Source organism: Molothrus aeneus, chromosome 6 (genome assembly GCF_037042795.1).
Source record: "Molothrus aeneus isolate 106 chromosome 6, BPBGC_Maene_1.0, whole genome shotgun sequence".
Lineage (NCBI taxonomy): Eukaryota > Metazoa > Chordata > Aves > Passeriformes > Icteridae > Molothrus > Molothrus aeneus.
This window is the reverse complement of record NC_089651.1, coordinates 11,002,594-11,018,391: the sequence shown is the minus strand read 5'-3', so window position 1 is coordinate 11,018,391 and position 15,798 is coordinate 11,002,594. Positions and strand designations below refer to the sequence as shown.

General features: G+C 37.1%; 1 protein-coding gene across 1 annotated transcript in view; it reads right to left on the bottom strand.

The window, feature by feature from the left end:
- SBF2 (SET binding factor 2) overlaps positions 1-15,798 on the bottom strand; it is a 232,509-nt gene that overhangs the window by 115,552 nt on the left and 101,159 nt on the right. The window contains exons 4-6 of the mRNA XM_066551479.1: positions 5,224-5,337; positions 3,540-3,650; positions 1,147-1,252 (exon numbers count right to left, since the gene is read on the bottom strand). Coding sequence (XP_066407576.1) covers positions 1,147-1,252; positions 3,540-3,650; positions 5,224-5,337 — 331 coding nt within the window. The remainder of the gene's footprint in view (positions 1-1,146; positions 1,253-3,539; positions 3,651-5,223; positions 5,338-15,798) is intronic.

The following is a 15,798-nucleotide window of genomic DNA, read 5'->3' as shown; positions in this document are numbered from 1 at the left end:
AACCTGCTGCATTTATGGTACCTCACACCACATTTTATGTCTTCAGAAAAGGAGAAAAATTAGGGGAAAAATTAGTTAGGTCTGTCCACATTCAAAACATTGCCTGCAATCTGATCAGAGCAATCCTAATGAATCTTGACATAATAAGGCAGGTAAAACCTCAGTGAGCAGTTAAGTAGCACCTATATACCATTTTAGCCACAATTTTTCTTTTATTTAAACTACTATTTAAAAAATGAAAATCTTCCTTTTGGAATAATATTCTTTTTGGAAGGATACAATTAAATCATCCTAGTAGGAGATGGCATTGAGCTCATCAGATCTGATACTGCTTTCTGTGACATAAGCTTAGTGTTGTTTACTAATGTTTTTCTGGTTTCAATCCATTCTTACTGCCTGTTTGAGTGAAGAATGGATGACAACACATATCATTTGATTGCTTGAGAGTAAAACTGAGGTTCACAGGATCAGAAAAGATTATTAATTGTGCCCTTATCCAGTGCTGATACAAGTTTATGATTCAAAGTCCCTTCACAAACCAATGGAATGAAGACTAAAAGTGCCAGGATTTAATGGCAGACAAGACCAGTACTGAAAGTGATGCAGCATTGTAATTGTAATGAACAAGAAAACATTTGGTGAGGGTCGTGTTAGAGCATCTTCTTGAAAGATTGGGAGTAACAGATAACAACAGCACTATAGGAACTTTTTGGTCTCATCAGCTTTTTTACAAAGCTCCCTGGTGTTCTCTGGAGTTTGTACAGTATCCAAGGGGAGTGGAGCAGGGAATCTTTTTACAGGAATGTTTTTGTGATTGCATAGGGGCCACGCTCACTTCTGCCCCCAGTAACTTACAGATACTACATGGTGGGATTGGACTAGATGACCTTTAAAGGTTCCTTCCAACCCAAACAATTCCATGGTTCTCTGATACTGGAGATAACTTACCACAGGCAGGCTGCACAAAAAGGTTCTCTGAATGTCTGATTAGAGGGTAAAAGCACAGTCAGTCATTCTTTCATTCAAAAGAAATTAATATTTACCATGCAGTTTTCTTGGCACATGATTAGAATTGAATTAGAACAGAAAAGACCTCATTTTATAATTTAGAAAAATAGGTTTTTTTCAAAGCAGGACTAGACATACCCAGTTGCTGAAAGAGAAGAGCCACACTGGTGCCTGTAACAGGAAGGCTATCATGTAGAGGAGTCTGTATCAGCTGTCTGTCTCCAGCTCCTAAAGAAAACAATTTCTGTAGAAAGAATTTTTTAAAATTTAATTTATATAGATTGAACAAGCTGTCATCATACAGACAAGTGATTCACACTGCAAAAATTATTTCTTTTGTATACAGAAATTTAAAGTCAAATAGAGATCTGAAATATAATTTGGGCACAGTGGTATGTCCCCTTGAATGTCCAGCATCATAGAGTCTCCCTTGCATTTACACTGACTTAGTCAAATAGTTGAGGCTTTGAAGGCAGTTAACAGTACATTTCTATTAATACAATAAAACATTTCTATTAATACAATAAAAAATCTCCCAGGGAATAAAAAGGTTTAAAATCCATTTAAATCAGAAAAATGTACAGTACTACTAACTGAATTTCTTTGCTCTCTACCATCCTCAGGTGTGTAGTGAGTATGAACATCCTTGTGACATGTGGGTACTGAAGAGGGCACTTGTGCTATTCCTGTGCTCCTGTCTGCACATTAAAGTACAATTACAGCTCAGTTACCTTTCCAGCACAAGAACACTCCCTGGAGGGAGGCAGGAAATGGGAGGGAAAGGAGTGCACTTGAGTATCACATCCCAAACAGCTCTGCAATTGCAAAACACCCTCACTTTCCTGTGAGCAAATCCACATGGCACTCAGGCAGTGAGTGATGCCAAGCAGCTCCCTCTAACCAGACTCCCATGGGCTGGGGGGCATTTCTGTGTGTAAATCTTCACTCTGTATGGCAGCAAAGGTGGGGAATGCAGGAAGGCAGCAAGCTCTGCCTGCTGCACAGCAGGTATTTAAAAATCTCCCCAGTAAACCCAAACAAGTCCCTGAGCTGTAGCAGAGATGCTCTGCCCCTGCACTGCAGCAGCAGGCCTGGATGCAGGTCAGCAACCCATTTCACACATGATTGTTTCTGGAAATAAATGCTACAAGAGTGTTCCCACCCTAAAAGATATAATTCACTATAATTCACCTTCAGTCCTGCAAGCATAAAGCTTAAAAAAGGAGAAACACTTAATTTCTGATTTAAATGACAGCTTGACAGTAGCAAATTTAAGCTGGAAATGAGTGAGCATTTTATTTGAAGAGAGAAAGCAGAAGGAAGAACAACCACAGCAGCAAGACTTTTCCTTCCTCTTCTAACAGAGCAAAGCCACAGAGAAAAACTGCATTCATGGACAGGGTGAAAAAAGAGAGGACAGAAGCACAGCCAGAAGTTTAAGTAGATCACCAAAACCAAAAATAAGAGACTCAAATACCACTGGAAAAGAGGGTTTCTGATGAGGAGATAAAATCTGATTACTCCCCTTCAAAACCAAAAATAAGGATAGAAAAACAGAGACGTGGCAGCCAGGAGAGCAGCAGGGCAGAGCCTCACCAAGCTGACAGGACACTGACACTTTCTGCAATAAGAGATTCCCACAGCAGCCAGGGCTAGGGCAAAACTAGAACAGAATTAGGAAGTTGTAGGATTTCAAGAGGGTTGAAAAACCCATAGGTTGAGTAGGAAGCTGTGTATGTAATTGACTTTAAAATGCTGCCATCTGCACATGTAGTTTTCTGGTGGGTTTCATAGTAAGGACCATAATTTCCCATCAGGGTCACAGCATAAAGCAAAAACCAAACACAGAAAGACTCAACTGGCTTACCAAAGCCTCACAAATATATAGGAATATTTTATAAAAAGTAAATCAAGAAACAAACCTGGCTTTCTGCTCACAGAAAGCACAACTGAAAAGCAGAAAGAAGTCTGCTCGCTAGAAAACATTAATTTTTGAAAGCACGGGCAATTTGCAATATTGAATTCCTCTGAGGAAACCCCATTTGAGTTACTTTTTACCATTTAAAAAACAAATAATGAAATTAGAAATTTAAATGAGTTATCAAAGAAATGACAGTGGAATCCTAAATTCAATCAAGGAACAAACATGCATAAATGAACAGATATGAAGCTTATGTTAGAAAATGGTAAAAAAAAAAGCCTTTAAAAATTTCTGTAGCAAGCAAAAGTATTCTTGAACACTTTATTATTTAAAAACTAAACTTATACAAACTGCTTAATTTGTTAATGTGCCCTGTAAAAGCCAACTCAGTGACAAAATTAACCCTTTGACCTTATCCTGGAATGGAATTTTTGCTGTCTTTAGAAGACAGGCCACAGGGAAAGCACTCACAGGCCACAGGGAAAGCACTCAGCTGAACTATGATCTTTTTTTCTTCAAAAATATCTCAAGAATTTATTTTTTGTTTTCTTCATAAATTAAATTAACTGGAAAAATACCCTTTCCTCCCCTAGCCCCCCTCCCCATTTACCTGAGACCCTCCAGAAGCAGGGACAAGGCATGAACAGAGATTTGCAATGAGAGTCTCCAGTGACACATTCAGGCTGTCCACATACACGGTGTAGATCAAACCAAGGCAAGCCTAGAAAGGTTGACAAAATATATCAGACTGCAATATAGGTCAAATTATTCAAAGATCTATGTATATGATCTTGAAAAAAATAAGTTCTTAATAGTTACTAGCGCAGTGAAGTACCCTCCAACCAATGTAATATGCCACAGAGGCAATAGTTCATTAAAAAAAAAATTAGCTTGGCTACTTGCAAGGGATGTATGGTTTTTTAAAAGAAATTCTAAGTATAATGTTTTTGCTTTTTTTGTTATAAGTTTATTAGTAGTTACTGTTAAAAATGATAAAAATCAACACAGCTTCATCTGTGCTTTGAACTCTAATGGACTAAAACCTGACTGGTTTCCAGGGTAGAACACTGATTAATCAACAAGCTTCTGAGGCTCATTTTAAGAGCAGTATTAATCACTAATAATTCCATATGTTATCTAACTTTCATCCTTAATTTTGTTATATCAATGCAAATATATTTTATATTAATAGTATATTACTATTTCCACATATTTTATTAATGGATCAAATTTTGATTGAGAAATCACAGATACAGCTTTAGCATTTTTACTAATAATTCAATCCAGATCAACGTGACATTCTAAGAAGCTTTTGGACAAAAGGAAATAACTCCTCCACAGCATCTTTTGCCTTTTAACTGTTTCAACTTTGATAAATCATCAAATATTTTAGTAGTTCTCTTCCCAGAAATAATTCCAACAGTAACTTTTCATATCACACATAGTTAGACAGTGAAATTCTGTGCCATGGTTGTCGTAAAATATGAATGTTAAGAAAGTGAACTAATTACAGAAAAATCCACAGAAACAGCACGTCTGGTTCAGGATGTCATTTAACTATTATTCACATTGAATGAGGAAAGCATTTTGCAGAATTATTTCTACAGCCTGCCCTATTCTTACCCACTTTGCTTTGCACTTGCCAAGGGCCACTATGAGAGACAAAATCCTGGGCTCCAAGGACATTTAATCTCACATGGTGCAGTCATCCTTTATGTCTACAGACAACTGCTGAATGATTTCCTCCCTTCATCTGTAAACTGAACTTTATTTGGTTCTGTTCATATGTATTAGCTTAGGAGAAATTTAAGCTTTTCATTTATCTCAGATAAGTCATATTTCACCAGCTGAAAGTAATCCAAGGTCCTAAATCTTGGTCATGCATCTTAATTTGGTCTGGAAGAGGCTCAAACATTTTGCTTTATATATGGAGGAGAACTAGATTTTCACTGTTAATTTACCACTATATAGTTAGTCAAATATTGTCTGCTTTTGTCCTAATAACTCCTTTCATTACAGAGTACACTGAGCCCAGAAGAATCTCTACCACTCCTTCTGTATAGCTTTAAAACTGCTTGGAGGGTAAAGAGGCACTACTTGAACCTACAGGGACTATTTACTGTTCCAGATGTTGAATTTTATCTAGTTCAATCTAAAGCTACTTTTGCTTTTAAATTCCCAAATCAATCCTGGGTGAGATATTTTATTTTAAATCAAAAGTACAGTCATTGCTACTCATTTAAAACCAGATTTTTCTGCTGATATATTGTAAATAGCAATTGCAAGTTCTTTACCCTGAAAATTTCTGGATAATCTAATCTGGACACCAGCACCAGACTTTTAGGAGCAAATACTTCTGCAGGCTGAATTAAACCAGACTCCTCTTCACCTTCAATTTCTTTCGTTCCCTTGAAAACAGAAACACTTCAATTAATAAGGAGGAAGAAAACTCAAACCAAAATGTTAGCATTTTTACCAAAAGTTAACATTTCTCAGAGCTTCAGAAAAGTACTGCATTATTTGAAACTGGTAACAAAATCAGGTAACAGGAGCACACTCCAATGGTTGCCTCAACTCCCTAAAGGTTCTAGATGTAATTCAGTTTATTAAAACTCACCCTGGGAAGTCAAGCACCAATGGACCTAAAATAAAGTTCTCTTAAAACAGTTTAACAGGACACAGTTCCACATCAAATACTCCCTGTGGCACATTTTAGATAGTAAAGTGGATGAAAGAACAAGATCCTTCCACATCAAAGTGTGGCTGATCTACAATCTCTCCAAATACAGAGATCATGGATTTCACAAAAGAATGGCTGTCCTCCTCATATTAATATAATTCAATTTCTTACAGAATTCCCACTAACATTACAGCTGATATTATCTGTAATGTCATCTCCAGCCTGACCTAGTGAATTTGGAATTTAAAGATATTTCTTCACCAGAAAACTGGCTCAGATTTCTCAAAAAAATCGCTCACACTTAGGAACCACTAAGGTTACAAAAAAAAAAAAAAAAGAGAACAGCACAGTGCAGATAAACTTGCAGTTGCTCATGATATTTTGCAAGCGGCTATAATCTTCTTGCCAGAACTTATTCAATCACAAACAGTTTATTATTATTCATAGCCAAAACTGAAGATGTCACTAAATATTTTCATTTCTAAAATTCCATACATTCTTTGACAATTTAAGTTTTCAGATGACAGAATGTCCTTGCTTTCCAATTTCTGGATGTAATTCTCTCCAACCCCACACCACCCACCAAATTTCTTTTATTTGTTCCTCTGACCAAGCATTCTTCCAAGCAAAAATCACTCCATTATCTTAATTAGGAACACGAGAAAAATTTTGTCCATTTTCATATGACAACATGAAATATTTGCCTTCTATTTCTGTCACATTACTACTCATCATTTCAGTTCCTTAAAAAAAAAATCCAACATTTCTCCTAAATGGACGAAATCTGATAAAAATGCTCTTAAATGCCAGGAATGCTACAAGCTCACGAGCTTTATTTCACAACCTCAATTCAGAATGTACAGTTTCTTTAGGCAAATGCTAACCCACAATTCAGAATTCAAGTTAAAATGATATAAAAAGAGAGTACTTGGGTTTTAATCACAATACCTTGGTTAATACAGTATAACACTTCCATACCAAAATAAAACCAGCTGCTTCAACAAGACATATACACATATGGGCAAACACTTGGCTTTGTACATTGAATTTTACCTAAATATCAAGCAATGCATTGGCATTGTATGTGCTCGGTTGAGTCTGCACCTCATTTCTAAGATAAAATTGTGATTCACAAATTTCACAAAAAGAGAAACACAATAACTCAACAATCACACGTCCCACTCAGGTTCATTCATTTTCATCCATTTTAATGCTGACAGGGAGAGCTTTCACAGGAATTACAGTTGCCTCCCTCTGCCCCCTAAAATCCCCAGATTTTTTAATTATCAGCAGAAGTTTGCTGTATCAACCATTCTAAAGAGCAAGTATGAGTTCTAGGCATAAAGACAACAGCTCCTGGATATCTGACAAATTGCGGGCTCTTACATTAGGAAAAATGAAATTAAAACACATTCCACATTCCTCAAGGCCAGGGAACATGGAAGCTCCTCCATATTCCATGGTACTGAGATAATGAAACCTCAGAGTGCTCAGGCAGGGAGGAGCTTTCCCTATGCAAGACCTTTCTAATAAAATCCACACAACTTCAGACCAAGTCTTGAATTAAATCAAAATTAAGATTTAGAGCTTTTGGGGCACAACAGCAGCACAATATTGATTGATAAAGCATTTATACTCCTCAACCACTCTCCTACTTCACAAAAGATTTACAGGAAAATGCAATGTGACTGCTGTGTTTCTTCCCCAGCTCAACATTCTGACAGGCACACAGGCACATTATTAGGAGTCACTAGACTAAGTAGATAATCATTTCAAACACATGACTTTTAACCTACTTTTCAAGCAAAGTATTAACAGCATAAGCATTCTGTACCAAAAGTAATTACAGAGCACTAAAGCCACAAATGTGATTGTATTTACACTTCTGGTCAGACAAACACACACATTTCAGCTTTCTTTATCCCTTTTTCCATCTAAGGAAAAAATGTTGTCTAATAAAAAATAACAAAATGAAAGAGTTTGTTATGTTGGGGGCTTTTTACAATAACTTTTTATTTTATATGTGCAGCATTGAGTTTACAACTTACCTAAGAATAAATGGATGGTATGGTAAGCTTGCTAAGGATACACAGATTGAAAGATGAATTTAAATTACAGAATCACAGGGCCACAGAATCATTTGGGTTGGAAAAGATCTCCGAGATCACTGAGTTCAGCCTCGGAGTGAACAGCACCCTGCCAATTGCACAGCACTGAGTGCCATGTCCAGCTTCTTCTGGAGCATCTCCAGGGATGGCGAGAGCAGCACCTCCCTGGGCAGCCCATTCCAGAGTCTCATCACCCTTCCTGTGAAGAAATTCCTCCTGATGTCCAAGCTGCACCTCCCCTTGAGGCTGTGTCCCCTCATCCTGTCACTCATTGCCTGAGAGAAGAGACTGATCCCCACCTGGCTGCAAACACCTTCCATGGAGTGGTAGAGTGGTAAAGTCCCCTCTGAGCCTCCTTTTCCCCAGGCTAAACACCCCCAGCTCCCCCTGCAGCTCCTCATCAGACCTGTGCTCCAGACCCTTCCCCAGCTCTGTTGCCCTTCCCTGAATTTGCCTTGGTTAATTAATGCTGAAAAAGATTCCCTTTTTTTGTCCTTCCATTTTTCTCTTTATATTTATTTGAAATAAGCAAACTTTGAGAACAGCTGAATTTAGAAAAATGTACCACTAGAGAGCAAACCAATGTTCCAGATCCTTAACAATCCATTTAATTTAACAGGTGATAAACATCTGAAATCTAATCCAGAAATACCTGTGCTTTGAGAAGGCAAATGAATAATTTTTCTTTTTAAACACCCAATTAATAAAGTCCTGAAAAAGACTTTTCCATAGGCTACAGAATAGATAACTAAGACAGATCTATCTGAATCAAAGAACTGCACAAGCTGTGGTTATAGACAATTTCACCATGCTTAAAATATTCAGTCCTTTGTACTTAGACATGACCAAAGCCCATCAGGGTCCTGTTCCCTGCCTGTCACACCCAGAATCCTCTTTTCTTCTGCACCCTGACTTGGTTTCTAAAGTTAGAAGAAGAATATAATGCAGAGATCTCTAAACTATGGCTGACTTATGTCCTTAGAGAAGTTTTCCCAAAAAATTTCCTGGATGTTACAAACTATCACAAAAACTTACAGGCAACATGACAGTACTGAATGTTAACATTTATGTCCCATGAGATCAAAAAAATGTATAGGAAAAATTAAGATAGCCAATTTTAAAACTAAAACCAATATTAAATCCCTGAAAAAAAATAAAATACAATTAAACAAGCAATTATTTCTTATAGGGTAGAATATGGTTGAAGATGTACCATAAGTTTGAACAGAAAAATCTTACCTAGTTTAACAACAAAATGTTTGATTTATTTACTTGCTGGGTTTTTTCTTCCCATCTCTTTTTCTGCATTAATAATATTTGATAAACAAACTCAGAAAATGGTGAAACCTCTTTTAAAGGTCACAGGATGCAATTTCATTTTGCTTACCTTGGCTGCTATAGCCATAAAGTGGTCTCTTAAAAGACTGGCCATAATATGTGTGTGTGCATGTGTTCAGTACACTTAAAGCACACCAATTCACATATTTAAATTCCAATGTTTTCATCTGTTTTAACAGATGTTCACACCCACATCTACACTAAAATATATGCATGTATATAAATATATATAAAAATATAAATATATATATATATATTTTAAAATATATATATACATATATATACAACTCCCAGAATGACAAATAATCAGTTTCACAGGTTCTTACAAAGATGAGATTCAGAACTAGAGAGGGTATGTATTGCAACTGTTGGCCTTTCTTCTTTTAGAGGAGAAGCAGCCACTGAACATATTTGTGACCTCAAGTGAAGGGGTAAATTAAAATATGCAATAACCAACCAGTTGAACTAACAGCATCACTCCATAGTTCATGAACTTGTTCAATAAAAGCAGCTGAATTAATAAATGCATTAAAGCAGCTTTGATCCCTGACTGATAACCAACAGTTTAGAAAAATTAACTGTGATAACCACTGTTCATCATCACTCTGCTATTTGTTTGTTTCCTTATTTTCTGAAAACAATTTGTTCCTCAGGTTAGCCAAGGGATGTACATGGCATCAAGCCCAAACTAGACAAATTCAGACTTATTATTCAAACATTTTTTAATGAGGAAGTAAACTGACAACTGCAGTCACCAGCAGATCAGGCATGATGTCCCAGATCCCAGAAAAAGGTTTAATACCTTCTCAATCATTGTAGTTAAAATTGAATACTTGTGGGGTTTATACACCTTATATTAAGTAAGGTATTGCTTTGTTTAATCAGTGTCCTATTGCCCTAAAAATCCCTCAACATCTATAAAAATTGTAAAGCTGAGCAGTGTAAAGTGTAAAGTGAAAAATTGTAAAGTTTGCAGCATTTTATCAAGTAACGAGAGAAGAGTTTGAAAGCTTGGTATTAGAAAAAAAAGTATTAAACAGAAGTTAATTATTATAATAAAATATTGCATATTTCCCTCAAATAAATGGGAGTCAATCAAGAGCAAAATACTTGCTTAACAGTGAAATGTATATGATATAAATGAAATATAATAAATATTAATAAATAACTGCATCCTGTATTATAATAAGAAAATAGGTACTCACAGCCATGAATTATTTTTATTTCATGTACATTTATGTGTAAGTTAAAACATTCGTGGGTTACCTGATCAAGGCTGACCTTAAAATCCAAGTTTTCCATCCAGTGGCAATGGACTATGAAAGATCTCTCTGCTTCCCACTCACTTCCATGAAATGACACTTCCTGTCAGCCACATCTGGCTGACACTGGATGGGATTCAATGTTGCATGGGGTAAATCAGGACAAAACCAGACATTCTCATGCAAGTCTCAATTTCTGCTTAAAAAACTATGTTAAAACTTCTAGAAGAAAAAGGTGACTGATTTTGTGCTACTTCAGTGAAAACCTCATTTAAAGGCAACAGATATGGCAGCCAAAAAACAAATGGAGCTTTAAAAAACAACTTTACTCATATTAACCTTATCTTCTTTTATTAAACAGAGATCTTAATTGCCATGATGTAGCCTTCAAACTTTAGGGTTTCCTCTTGAACTTTTACAAACCTGATTTTGCCACAACAATCACATTATTTTAAGATGTCAGTTCTGCTTTTAGATACTGACATTTAACTTAAAGATAACCATCTAGCCAAAATCAACATTAGGAACCAAAGTCAGTCAGGAAAGATCAAAAGGACCTACCAATATGGTCAAAACCAATTCTCCCTACAACTGAGTGCAGCATTATCATTTGCTCCATCAACATGCAACTGAGTTACAGCACACATGAAGCACAGCCACCCTTCTCCTGTCTTTTCACCCTAGTCTTCAGAACCTGGAATGCTGGTTCTGATTCCTGTTGAGCAGAGAAAACTTAGGCTTATCCTCATGTCAGAGGGAGGAAAAGCAATTTGAACTGAGGTACTAATAGAAAAGTTAGAAGAAACACGAGGACTTAGAGGTAGCTGTGCTGTTCTGAGGGTGGAAGCTGGCAGGCATTATTTGAAACTCAAAGGAAATCAAATGTGAGCAGAAACTGAAGTTAGAGTTGTGCCTTAATAATTTGTTCACTCTTTGAAAGAGAATGAACTTCTCTCATTCCAAAACTTGCTCTCTAGTACTTCACTATGTCAGAACCAGTTTGCCCTATGCAAAATTTTGCATTGAAATTATGCCAAGTTCACCAAGCCTGTTGTTTTTCTACTAACTGCCCAGCAAAGATTTAGAGACCATGCTCAATTTCTTATTTTAGGAAAAATTATTTGGAGTTTACTTTAGTAATCTTATGCCAATTAGTCATTTGGGACAGATCCCTTTCTCCTTATGTGACTTAGTCTCTGTTTGTCTTATTTGCAGCCAAACACAGGCTTAGCTGCTTTATTAACAATCAAAGGCCAAAAAACATTCAGCATCAATTAATTTTATTTACTTGTCAGAGTATATAAATGCATGTATCCAATAAATTCTAACACATGTAGGAAAGTTAAAATAAACTAAGCTGCCTGCTGCCAGAAGTCAAATCTGCAGCCTGCCTGCAATTTGCTGTACTGAGCTAAAACCACAGGTGAAAGATCTGCTTTGTGGTTTGCCTGTGTGCACAGAACCATACCACTGCAGCTAAACCTATACTGGAAAAAATTAAACCAGCATAAAAGCTATTATCTTGATTTAATTATCTCAAAATGGGGATAATACAATGTAGTAATGCACAGTAAGGAGCCTATCAACTAAAAAAAGATAAGGATCAAAGACAGAAAATGACCTGAAGATCATAAACTTATCAAATAGATCAATCTTGAGGTTTTATGACAGAGCTGGTTCACTCTCTATGTACTACTGACACTTCAGAGCACAAATGTGATAGGAAAGAGTTTGCAAAGCACCTTCCAGCACTACACAAAATTGACACCACCACCATCTATTAGACGTTTACCATTTAACACTTTCACTTGGAAAACCTCCAGAAGGTGTTGATATGGATTAGCACATAAAACCATTGAAAGTACTTTGGAACCAAAGGAACCTCACACCCACACTTTGCACATTTCAGTGCAGCTTTCCAGACAAAGTGTCTCTCTGAAATAGGAGGTGCAAGCTCCAGAGCATCTGGGAAGTCCAGGATGATGCCACTGAGTTGCCCTACTGGAATATCAATAATCAATAGCATTAATAACTGCTTTTACTGTGTTAACCTTATCCCTGAGGAATGGGAAAGAAATGCAGCACCAGGTCCTTAGCAAGAACTATGCAGAAGCAAACATCATTCCAGAGCTTCAAGTTTACTAAACCTTTCTGAATTTTCCCAAAGGCAGCTAACCTGATCCATGAAATCACACACACCTAAACTGAGAAAACTGCAGACACCTATGATACACATGCAGAACAAAAGGCAAAACTCAAATTTAAGAATGCTGTAATTCATGCCCTATTTTAACTCACTATAATGTTTTTTATAAATAATATAGAACAGCATATATAGATATACACCAAGGCAACATTTTACACACACAGATTGTTTTGGTTAATTAAAACAGTTAATCCCTTTGAATTGCATATGGGGGAATGCATTGAAAAGACTTGCAGTGAATTGCTGAATTAGTATTACACTACTGTTTGAAAGTCAGCTGAATCTGATCTCTACTGACAAAGAAATGCCTCTGCTGAAAAGATAGCATCTCCTTGTCCTGTGAGCTGAACTTGGGGCCTCTGTTCAACAACACAGGAGTTAAGAGGACAAGGTGACCTTTACCCAACACAAGTTTTTGTACCCTGCAAAAGCATGAGTTCAGCTTGGGGATGTGTGTGCAAATGCACGAGCCAGGGGATGAACAGGGCAGGAGAAATTATTGCCAGAGTTATTAAGATGGAAATATGATTTCCTCTGTACAACTATTCTCATCTTAACTTTAAATTCTGATGGTTATCTTAAACGTATAAAAGGACATTAAAATACAAGTCTGTTTCTTATATAGAAAATTATCTGCAATCTGGCCTTTACACTAGACTAGAAAGGAAATAAGGCATTACTTAAATCTCTATACAATGTCACAACAGCCATTTTTCAGTAGATTCAGAAAGATGATGATGCAACATACTAAACATTGCTCTTAAAATTGGGGGGCCTTTTGCACAAAATGTGCTTAGGGGCATTGACTATATGAAGGAACCTTCAGAATAAATTCAGCATTTGGGATACTAACATAAAATTGTTAAACTTCATTTTAGGAAGAACACGCTCATTTAATATCCAAAGGGGAGGTCAGGTTTCCTACACAAAACAGGTACAGCTGAACTGAGTGTTCTCAGCCTCTGGTAAAACATCAGTGACTCATTGAGCAGCTCCTGCCTGAGCACAGCAGGAACACCAAAGCTCCAGTCCAAGCTGAAAAATCATAACTTTTTGAAGCACAATCATTTTGTTGGCAGTTTTTCCCTTGACTCAGGAAATATCTATGAATGTTGTGAATCTGCCATTTTATGGTTTGGGATTTTTACAAGTCCTTTTTCCTCCTTTTGCAGGGAAGAGCAGAGAGAGGAAGAGAACATGAATGGCAGGAAACAGGAGAGCTGTGAATTATTAGTTATGTCCATTTTCCAGAGCAATGGATTTAATCCTATATTTGTCATTGCAATGTTTTAACACACACACACACACACACACACACACACACACACAGAGACACACTTGAGACAACACACAAGCACGAGACAATCTTGTAATAAGATTGTCATAAACAAATGTTTGGGGTGTTGTGCTGATCTCACTGAGCAGATTTTCTGTAATGCAAGAAATGCAGTTGCACAGCCTCAATTGCTGGCATAAATCATTCTCTAATTTGTTGATGGTGGGGTTGGGAAGAGAGGGCAAATTTCTTTCCAAGTGCAAAGCAATGTACAAATTGACCATTATGTTTCTAAATTATCTGAGTCAACATTTTTTAAGAAAGATTCTATCTGTGGTGCTCTTCCAAACATTGTTAATATAAATTCTGTGTAACTGGTAAGAAGCACAACTGAGGTCACTACAAGTATCTGCTGAGTCAAAAGTACTAAATCAAGTCCTTGTCTGCTAAGTGGTAACATGCAGAAATTGCTGCTAGAAATGAGAACCTCATTTTAGCAAACTGTGCACACCACTCAGAACTAAACATGTTAATGTATGCACATATATGTATACAAATATATACTTTTTATGATTAATAAAGCTACAAACATAGAGAAACTGAGTTTTATGGGTGAATTCTGTAGATGTAAGCTATGATTCTTCTGAACATCCTTTGGCTGCTCAACAGTTTCTGGCTTCAGCTGCCAGAAAAATAAACTGAGAAGACTTTTTTTTTGGTTGATAGAACAAGGTTTTTCCAAATCACTGACATTTCAAGTGGATTTCAAACCACAAAAGCAATCAAAATACAGCAATGGGACATCACACACCTCCACATCCTCCCAGCCCCTCTAAAAAAACCAACCAACTTTGAAGGCACTGTGAGAGGAAGGGAAACAGAGATGTTTTCACTTACTCTCCTCCTCCTAATTGCTGCAGGCACACGGCAGTGAATGAGGCCCCCAGCTCTGTTTGCTGGAGTATCTAAATAGCACCTTAAGCCAGACAGAAATGTGGATACAGCCAAGCACGTGCTGGAAATACAAGAAGCTGGAAGGACCAAGTGGCAGAGCAGTAGCTCAGATTTGTTTACACTCATGTAGGAACTTGAGGTGGGAGAGAAGCCTTGCACATGGAACTGCCCTGCAACATGCTCAGGATGCCTCTGAATGACAGCAGCTTTATCACTGTTAATTGAACTGCCTCTAGGAGTGTCTACACACAACCCAACCTTTTCTGCTCTTAAGGTCAAACTAATGTTTGTCTAATGCTTCATTTTAAACCCAGATGAAGAACATATCCTTATTTAGCTTTGGCAAATGTTACTGGGACAAATAAGTGAGACTAGCACCCCAAACCAGAACAATTCCTGAAGGACTCCATGGCAAAGCTGTGTCATCTGAAATCACACAGCACCAAGTGAGCTCCATTCCCCTGTTTAATGGAGTGTGTTCATCTCAGCTGTGCCTACAAATATGGAATATTAATCAGACTGAAGTTAACAACAATGTTTTTTTATATGATCACAGGTTTCTGAGAGCTGATTGCTAATCAAACTGACCAGCACCCATGCAGGTAATAAATTCTGGGTCAGTCAGAACTGCAACAATGCAAAGGATGATTCATGGATGCCACCAAAGAAAACAGCATTCTATTTTCTGGCCAGAGGGAAGAAGTTGAAAATAGGCCATCAGCTGATTGATCACTAGAGCCTGTGCTTTCCTCTGGAAAACTTGTTGTGGCATGCAACTGCCAAGAGATTACACTGAGTCCAGGACTTCCAGAGATAGCAGGGAGGATACTTTTTCCTGCAGACTGTGTAGTTTTTACAGCTGCTATATTAATCTTGCATCCTAGATTATCATGGTATCACTTATGTATTCCATCTGAGTACAAACTCCTTACACTTCTGGTAGCATTTATTTACAAATTATCCTGTAACAATCAACTGAAGCAGGGATGAAGGGAGCCAAAACAACAGAAGTCTTTCTGACTTGAGCCCTCCCTTGAGTCTTCTC